At 37.9% G+C, this 9,965-nt stretch overlaps 2 protein-coding genes across 2 annotated transcripts; both read left to right on the forward strand.

Annotated features, from left to right (window-relative positions):
• The first annotated feature begins 200 nt into the window (after nucleotides 1-200).
• Nucleotides 201-4,559, forward strand: LOC132165136 (uncharacterized). The gene is made up of 3 exons (XM_059575632.1): nucleotides 201-459; nucleotides 709-861; nucleotides 4,420-4,559. Exons 1-3 carry the CDS (start codon nucleotides 201-203, stop codon nucleotides 4,557-4,559), a joined length of 552 nt encoding a protein of 183 aa, XP_059431615.1.
• A 3,571-nt stretch (nucleotides 4,560-8,130) lies between these two features.
• LOC132165653 (repetitive proline-rich cell wall protein 1-like) lies at nucleotides 8,131-9,965 on the forward strand. The gene is made up of 2 exons (XM_059576302.1): nucleotides 8,131-9,159; nucleotides 9,662-9,965. Exon 1 carries the CDS (start codon nucleotides 8,212-8,214, stop codon nucleotides 9,151-9,153), a length of 942 nt encoding a protein of 313 aa, XP_059432285.1. The 5' UTR covers nucleotides 8,131-8,211; the 3' UTR covers nucleotides 9,154-9,159; nucleotides 9,662-9,965.

Genomic DNA, 9,965 nt, shown 5'->3' on the forward strand with positions numbered 1-9,965 from the left:
AGATTATTACATTATCTACTGTAATGTAAGTATTACAGTAGTGCTGGAGAGATGACCTCATTGCACAAGCCTTCTTTCTGAACAATGAGGCTGAGGTAATTAGAAACATACCTATTAGTCCTTTACCACCTAAGGATCGCCTTATCTGGCGGGGTACAAAAAATGGGATCTTCTCTGTCCGAAGTGCATATTTTTTGGAAATGGAAAACAGGGCAAATAAAGGAAGTGGAACATCCATACCTAATGGCGAGATTGCCTGGAAAGAATGCTGGAAGCTAAAGATTCCAAATGTGGCAAAGCTCTTCTTATGGAAGGCTTTACATAATTTATTACCGACTAGGGTGAACCTGGCTAAGAAGGGAATTGTCCGAAACACTTTATGCCCCATCTGTGGACTTGAAGAAGAGACGGTTGCGCACATCCTATGGACATGCCCATCATCAAATGATGTGTGGGGAGGTGGGCCAGTTAAATTGCAAAAATGTGGCGGAATGGGGAGTAGTTTCCCATAAACTTTTGAGTCAGTTAGTGAAAGATGCGACACGGGGGACAACAAACTTTTCGTTGTCCTGGCAAGGAAAATATGGTTGAGGAGAAATTCTATCATACATGGAGAAAAGTTTAATCATCCGACATGGTTAATATAGGAAGCATAGACATCGTTGGAAGAATTTCACAGAGTGAATAACAAGGTCCAATGTGCTGCAGGTACTGACAATAAAACCGAAGCGGTAGTATGGAGGCCACCACCACACAATATGATTAAGTTGAATTGGGAAGCTAGGCTGAATTTGAAGGAAGGACGTGTGGGATTGGGGCTTATAGGCCGAGATTCAATTGGTACATTTCTTGCTGCTCGGAGTATGTCTCTTAATTCACACTGAGCCTACTTCGGCCGAAGCTCTAGTAGTGGTGCATGCTATTATTTTCTGCAAGGAATTGGGCTTCGACAATATTATTTTTGAAGGTGACTCCCTGCAAGTTATCAAGGCTATTGCTTCAAAGGAGCCGTGTCTTAGTAGCTATGGACAATTCATAGAATGTATCCAAAGAGAGCTACATGTTCTGGAAAATGCTAGTTTTAAGCATGTAATTAGGGACGCCAATAATGCTTCGCATATGCTAGCAAAATTGGCTACCACCCATGTCACTATGTCTACTTGGTTGGGGGATGCCCCACCAAGTGTATGTGATATTGTATAACGAGAGCAATCTCTCCTACTTATGTGATCTTTTAACAGATCTTTTTAAGATAATGAATATTCATAATATTCCTTCAAAAAAGTATTAGAGTAGTGTTAAAAATTACATTTTTATCCTATAATATTGAAAAGACAACTTCAAACAATTATTGAATCAGTTTTTGTTAAAAATAAAAAGAAAAAATACATTCAAGGTTTGGTTAGGGTACTGCTACACCAACATTGTAGGATGGTTATGTGATAAAAATAGATTATAAAGCATTACTCTTAGTATTAACATTTTTGTCTAAGGTAATGCTATATACAACTTTTTTATCCCACAAATATCCCTTAATGCTATCATGACAGTCCTAACTAATCTTTCAACATTTCTTTTTTTAGGAATGATTGATTCAAGGGTTGGTTGGAACAACCATGTCAGAATTGTGGGATAAAGATGCAATGTCTAACATTACTCTTATGTCTATAAGGCAGAAACTCATATAAGTACTGTATGAAAAACCTTTTTTTTTTTTCTTTTTTCTTTTTCCTTTTAAGGATGAAAGTAAAAAATTAGTGTAAAATGAAATTTTAACAATGGCTGATCTAATGGTTAGTTATGACTGTCACATCAACATTGGCGATAAGAATCTAGTTTCTAGCATTACTCTTTTGCCTGTAAAACAACAACACCCATATTGTAATTGTATGGAAAGCTGATTTTTTTTTTTTTTTTAATACTTTTATGGATGTAATTAAGTAAAAATTAGTGTAAACTGAAATTTTGCTTATCTGGGAACTCAATCTTAGGCCTTCGAGTATTGAGTTTGCCAATTAAACCATTAAACCAAGCATATCATTCAAGAAAAAAGAAAATTTAAATCAAAAGCTTTATTTCATGCTTAGTGGTGTTTTGATCCATTTAACTAAAATAATTCAATTTGAAAAACTTAATAGACTCCAATCTACACTTAAAAGGGGGTTGAATATGTGTTCATGACCAACATGTGGAAGTTAAAAATATTAAGCATGCAATAATTTACCAAATATATATAAAAACTGTAAATCAAGGAGACACATATATTTGGTAACCCAACAAAAAAAAAAAAAAAAACTTTTGGAACGTTTGTTTTTTTTAAAAAAAAAACCTTAAAAAAAAAAAAAAAAAAAAAAAAAAAAAAGAAAGTAAAAAAACTCCTAGAACCTCTGGACCATTTCTTCTATGTGATCTCCTTTACTAGATTACCAATAGGCTTCAGTTGTTTTGGATCTGTGGATGAAGACACAATCTCTAACTCTAAGAGAGAGACCTAAAGCTCTAAATCTCAAAAGCTCTCTTAGCACAATAGTATTCGCTCTTGGAATACATAAAAGAAAATGTGCTTGACAATCTCCTATACATAGACTTAAGCACAATCCTATTCCAAATAGAATTAGGTTAAAATAAAGTGGTTGTGTCCAAACAGGGTTAATGCATGTCCTGACATGGCTAGGGTTACAAGTTGTTGTAAACCATACCTGTCTGGACATGAAGTCCCAATGTTTGGACATCCAATACTGAATAAACTCTCTAGAATTTCTGTCCAAACATGTCCCCAAGTTGTTCAAACATGACTTGTGAATTGAAGTCTTTTGAAAATCATGTCCGGGCACATCTTCTAGCTGTCCGAATATGACTTGTGAATTGAAGTCTTTGGAAATTATGTCCATACACGTCTAATGGTTGCCCGGACACACAAGGCTGAGACCAACTTCTTTCTTCAATTGTTAATCCATGAACTCATTTTCAAACTATTACATTAGAAACACCGAATTAGCCAATATAAAACTAACACAACTCACCCTCTAAACCTGTCTACATGGGTTAGGCTTACGAATTATCCTAACTTAAGATAGGGCGTGAGCATTAGACTATTACTAAACTATTTTTCATATGGGAACTCATTGCAAACTGTTAAATATATTGTTAAATATATTGGAGAACGGAAGAAGGAGAGAGAGAGAAGAGAGAGAGTGGAAGCTAAGGACTATATTGTATTCTCTTCTATATTTGATATGTTTACATAGCTCTCTATTTATAGAGAGAGAAGAAGTAGTGGGCAAGAAACCCTAGACTAAACCCTAGAACATATAAGGCAATATAATATAAAATATTCTAACATCCCCCCTCAAACTCAAGGTGCAAGCTTGAGTTTGGATAAAAGAAAGGGAAATAATGAATTTTTTTTTTGTTTGCCAGAGTAGTGGTCGGAGAGTGGCGGCCGGATGCTGGCTGCCGGTGTTGGCTGCTGGTGGCAGTGAATGATTTGGGCGTTGGAATGGGCTTGAGACTTGGGATGGAGCCTTATTGAATAAATCTTGATGGACTTAATTGTTGGTGGTGGGCTAGTTTCATTGGGACAAAATTGGCCAAAACCTATGAACCATTGAATATGGTCTGACCAGCAAGGAAGTGAACCGGGTTGACTACTTTGGACCGGGTTATAGGAATTGACCCAGTTGCCCTATTCGACTGAACCGGGTAGGATCCGATTTGTTTCGGATCTGAGTGAACCGGGTCTAACTCATTGAACCGGGTTAACTATTTGGACCGATTTGAGAGTGGGCCGACTTGGGTAGCTAGGTCGTGAATGATTGGGTCGGTTAAAAACCTATTTTGGACCCATTTTAGACCTGATAACCTGGTTAGAAACCGGGTTGGAGGTGTTGACATGGCAGAGGTGCTCTTGGACGGCTATGGCTGACGTGGCGGCCTCTCTAGTGACACATGGCAGAGGAAAAGTGGAAAACCGTCTACGCGTGTAGTATACACGCCTCCCATTGTGAGGTGCTAGGGCGCATGAAGCCCATGCGCAGAGTCTTCTACTGGTAAGTGGCGACGCGTCGGAGCTCGGCTGGCGGATTCCTGGACGGAATTGGAACCAACGGCGGCAGATCTATGGAACGGTCCAACCACCTTGCTGATCGAGTGGATGTAGCAGCGCGTCGGAGCGTTTTCGGCAGAGTTCTTGTCGGATCTAGACTCGTCTGGCCCTGATCTGTCGATTGGCGCTACTATCGATGTGATCAGTGCTTTGTCGAGGTGCGGTTAAAGAGACAGATTCTTAGGCGCAGCTCCCGGCGCATGGAATTCTGCAGGTGGACGCGTGGCGGCACGTGAGTGAGCCGTTGGCAGCAGATCTTCCACAGATCGGTAGATTTGTGCCTTATGAGCTTGATTCTGGGATTACTTTTCCAGATTTTGCTGCGGTGAAGGAGTGGAAGAGATTTACAACAGCTTTAGAGGATTGGCAGCATGCGGACGGCCGAAACAATGACGTCGTCGGAGGGAGCGCCAAGAAACGTCCAAGACGTTTATTGGAGGCCACAAGAAAATAACTCAGATACCATGTTAAATATATTGGAGAGCGGAAGAAAGACAGAGAGTGGAAGCTAAGGACTACATTGTATTCTCTTCTATATTTGATATGTTTAGAGCATTCCCAATGGAGGAGCCATATTTTTATGTAAAATGACTTCTCAAAACTCACTTTTATCTAGTTTAGTTATGCCATTTTTAAATGTCTCTACATCCAATTAGCTATATTTCCATCTATTCTATTAAAATATTATTGAAAGTAATAAAAGTTTTGGGAAAAAGAGAGCATGTGAGAGGAAAAATAGGAAAAGTTTTGAGAAAAAGAGAACATGCAGAGAAAAAATAGGAAAAGATTCGGGAAAAGAGAAAATAGGTGAGAGAAACAATGAAAAATAAAATAGCTCCCTTAAAAAGTGCTGCTACATTTAGCTTTTTTTTTAGCTCTTCTAATCAAATATCTATTTTACATTTTCTTTTGGTTAATCCAATGTAGGAGGTTTTTTAAACATTTAAAGAGCTATTTTAGATAAAAGTAACATTTATCTCTTCCATTGGGAATGCTCTTACATACCTCTTTATTTATAGAGAGAGAAAAAGTAGTGTATAAGAAATCCTAGACTAAGGAAACAGATCTTCTCAATTTCAAAATCCCGTCATTTCTTCCATTTAGTGCATTTTAAAGGGTAGTGTGGTCCAAAAGTTTTAATGATGGTAGTGCATTAAATGTAATACCCTTTAAAATACATTAAATGGAGAAAATAGAGGGGTTTTGAAATAGAGAGGATCCTTTTCCCTAGAATAAACCCTAAAACATATAAGACAATATAATATAAAATATTCTAACACAAACAATGACAAAACCTAATAAAAATTCCTGCTTCAAACCCTCTAAAATGAGATGCAAAGGAGCTAGGTTGGAGTTTCGATTAATTAGTATGATTTTTCATGTACAGTAGCATAGATCTCTTGGCATGAAAACGACTTGACATCCTTACCTTTTCTCTCTCTTTTCTTTGGTGAAAATGATAACACATCCCACAGTATATTTTGCCTACTGGCACTGTCACGGCTAACAAGTTGTTTGAATTTTTCACGAGTCACTCAGCTGGCCCACAATTCCTTCAGAGGAAAAAGAATAATAATTTGATACTCATGAGAGGAGAAATTGGCGCAGGAGAGAGAGATAGAGAGAGACCGATCACATCAGAGTGAGCAAATGAAGAATCACGGATCCACAATCTTACAAAAATTCCAGCCTCTCAAGTATATCCTTTTTCAAGTTCACGGACGAAGCCATAGACTTTCACAGCCCTCTCTTCTCCACCTCCACTACACTTCCTCTAACCCCACCATTGCACATGCTTGCATAGCTGTACGTACTCTCTACATCTGTGCATTTAGTTTATTTATTTATTTTTATGATCATTAAATTTTAGGTTCTAAATGTTAGGCGACGTGGAGCGTGGTTTCTATTCGACCCGGATGATCACGTTGGAAGTGCTACAGTTTAAATGAGGTTTTTTCTGAAGCTTATGAACAAAATTTTGACCCATTTCGATGTTTTGACCTTGTTGGAGATCGTATTTAAAATCGCCTATAATTAATTTAGGGTTTTGTGGGGATGTAATTGACACCTCTTATATTGTTTCTATGTGGTTGTGAATCTTGTGATTGTATATTTATTTTTGAATCTCACTGATTTTTGGAGTAGGATAAATTTATTAACACTAAATTCATTATTTAGCTCTTTCCATGGATGTTACGTACGAAACTTCTAAATCACAAGGTTTCAAAAAGAAGAAGAAACCCACCTCTGTATCACATGCCTATGCCCAGGAAAAAACACAAGGAAAAAAACAAGGAAAAAAGAAAGGAATCCTCTGTACATCACTAAGCTTAGCGGTAGATTAGAAGAATTAGATCGAAAGAAAAAAAGAAGGTTCACCCTCCAATGATGTGGCATCATATGGTCCACATCTCCAACCAATTTAAATAAGTTTAATTAGCAAGCAAATTTATGGCTTGATTTTAAGATTTAGAGTAGGAAAATTAATTAATTCAGATGCTCTTTCTCGGAATAAGGATACTCAATCTCCATTTTGAGTCATTTTGTAGTTAAGATTATACTACGTTATGTAAATTAATGTGGAAATATATTCACCACATGGCATCATATACATCATTAGATGCAATAAAATAAAATTTTGATCATGAAATAGGTCATCTCGCTTACGACTCTTTTACAATTTGTTGACACATGTTAGCATGTGATTAGAGCCAAATCAAACACTAAAAAAAAGTTGAGAAATTCTACATGCAGTACTCCCAAGTCCACATTCATTAACGTGATTATGAAAATTATCATTAGATTTTGGATCTAATAGTAATTTTTAGTATCACGTTATGAAGTGTACACTTGGAAGTGTGGAGTTAAGAGTGCACGCAGAAGTTCTAAAAAGAATTTAACATGCACCTTCCAATCATGCACATACATATATATGTCGGTAAAAAAGTCATGAGGATAACATTGTTTATAGTTAAATTAAGAATTTAAGATGTTCAAGTATAATATTTTAGATTGTTCAAATATAATAAATTTTATTAATTTTGAGATATACTACTACATTCAACAAAAAAGAGTTTAAACAAGTTGTAAATCTTAGGATTAATATTTTTCAATATTCTATGAGAAAGAGAGAGAAAGCAACATGAGTGCAGACCTGAATTATTGGGATGGAAACATCAAACATGCATGCATGCTAGTACTGCGCTTCACTACAATAATCAATCAACTCCATTAAAGTAAAATATGAAAAATATAATGTCAAATAAGTTTACACTCGATTGTATTGACTTGAATAACATTGTACTACAATGGTCCTATTTATATAGAATACAATGGATAGGTAAGGTTTGGTTGAAAAGGTAGCTAGCTAGAGAGATTTTAAGGATCCTGACATTTACTAAACAACAATATGGTAAGAAAATCTTAAGGATTCTAACACAGTCCTAGAAATTTAAAGTCGTGTCTTTAATGGGTAGTTCAATAGACTGAGAACTATGCTTCATAAAGCAGAAGTCACTAGTTCAAATCTCCTTGTGCGGACATGCCAAAAAAAAAACAAAAAAAAAAAAAACTCAAAGTCGTAGTGTTAAGTTTGGAGATTATATATATATATATATATCAAAGTTGATTACTGTAGGTCGCTACAATTAGCCTTGTTGACAGCATTCTTGATTGCCTTTTCTATCTTCGAGGATTCCCTATGGAGCTATGGTTGGATTACTATCAAGATTAGATTTTTTTTTTTTTTTTTTTTGTGTTTGTTTGTATTTGTTGTTGCTCATTTTAGCTAGGTAGCTTCCTCCATTTGAATGGTTACAAAGACAATAGAAATGAACGAAAACAATGATAAATAGCACAAAAACATAAGTCCATATGGATTCATGCGTTTGTATGGTAGTTGCCAACTAGCATAGTTTGGCAGCTGCCTTTTTGAGGCCAAGCTTAGCCCCATGTTCACGTGATCTGCTTCTTCAGCTTCTTGTTTTCTTCTACTCTTCACTATTCCTATTTAACACCCTCTTTCCTGTACAAACAACTTCACAGGCCACTCTGTATTACTTCTCTCTCTCTCTCTCTCTTTGTTCCAAAGGGACTCACCCAAGAAAATGGATTCCTCTAAGATGTATGCTTTTTTCCTCATTTCCATGCTCTTCATCTCCTCAGCCACCCCCATTCTTGGCTGTCCATATTGTGGCAAGCCACCCCCCAAGGGAAATCCCCCAAAAGGCCCCATCACTCCACCCATTGTCAAGCCCCCCATTGTCAAGCCTCCCATTGTCAAGCCCCCCATTGTCAAGCCCCCCATTGTCAAGCCTCCCATTGTCAAGCCCCCCATTGTCAAGCCCCCAGTCACCCTGCCACCGATGCCCCCAGTCACCCTGCCACCGGTGCCAATCCCTCCAATTAAGCCACCGGTCACCCTGCCACCGGTACCCCCGGTCACCCTGCCACCGGTGCCAATCCCTCCAATTAAGCCACCGGTCACCCTGCCACCGGTGCCCCCAGTCACCCTGCCACCAGTGCCAATCCCTCCAATTAAGCCACCGGTGACTCTCCCTCCCATAGTCAACCCTCCGGGGATCCTCCCTCCCATAGTAGAGCCACCAGTAACTCACCCTCCCATAGAAAACCCTCCGGGGATCCTCCCTCCCATAGTAGAGCCACCAGTGACTCACCCTCCCATAGAAAACCCTCCGGGGATCCTCCCTCCTATAGTAGAGCCACCAGTGACTCACCCTCCCATAGAATACCCACCTGTGACTCTCCCATGCCCCCCGCCGCCGGAGGAGACGTGCCCCATTGACACGTTGAAACTGGGTGCTTGTGTGGATCTTCTTGGTGGGTTGGTGCACATTGGCCTTGGGGATCCGGTGGTCAATGAGTGCTGCCCTGTCTTGCATGGACTTGTTGGGCTGGAAGCCGCGGTTTGCTTGTGCACCACTCTCAAGCTCAAGCTTCTCAACCTCAACATCTTTGTTCCGCTAGCTCTTCAGCTCCTTGTAACTTGTGGAAAAGAACCCCCTCCTGGTTACACCTGCTCTCTCTAGAAATGAGTTAAGTAATTAGTTAAAAAAAGCTTTATTTCTACTTCACTTATATACTAATTTTATTTAGTAGATTTACGTATAACTCACATATAATTAGACGACGTAGCAGTAAAAATTAACCCTTGAATTAAAATTAATTTTTCTTTTTCTTTTTTTTTACCTTTTTTTATCAGTCATAGATACTAATTTTTTATTATTACGGCATTCAATTGTATGGTATTCCTAAGTAGCATTTGAAAATGAAAAGCATATCAGCTTTTGATCAGATCCGTACAGATCACTAACTAGCTAGCTACGTTATATATATATATATATATATAATTTGAATTTGTAAATATTGAGGTTATACTAGATCTTGTTTAGAATACTAATTAAATTCTTGTACTTTTTTTTCTAAGCAAATTCTTCTACTATTTCTATATATAGAGAGATGGCTTGAATTTATTATTTATTGGAATATATGTCGGGAAATATTGGCTCATCGTATGTCGTGGTGAACTGATTGCAGGTTGTCAGATTGATGATAGCATGGAACGGCGGAATCGACATGAGAGGATGTCGAGCCCCCCCTTCTTTCTTTGTCCAAAAAATCTTATCCTTTTCATGATTGATATTCTGATGTTTGGCATCATTTGTACACCATTTGTTTTTAAATTAAGGGATTGTTGCATGTGTGTTTTGTCTTAAGTAAGCAAGGAAGCTATCAAAGATGCTTTTTGAGTCCAATTTCAGTTCTTTATCGGATTCTCACCTTGTTCCACAATTTCTTGTAATTGTATTTCTTTTCTTGTTGAGGTACGACAGTTTGTTCA

Source organism: Corylus avellana, chromosome ca11 (assembly GCF_901000735.1).
Source record: "Corylus avellana chromosome ca11, CavTom2PMs-1.0".
In the NCBI taxonomy this organism is placed as follows: Eukaryota; Viridiplantae; Streptophyta; class Magnoliopsida; order Fagales; family Betulaceae; genus Corylus; species Corylus avellana.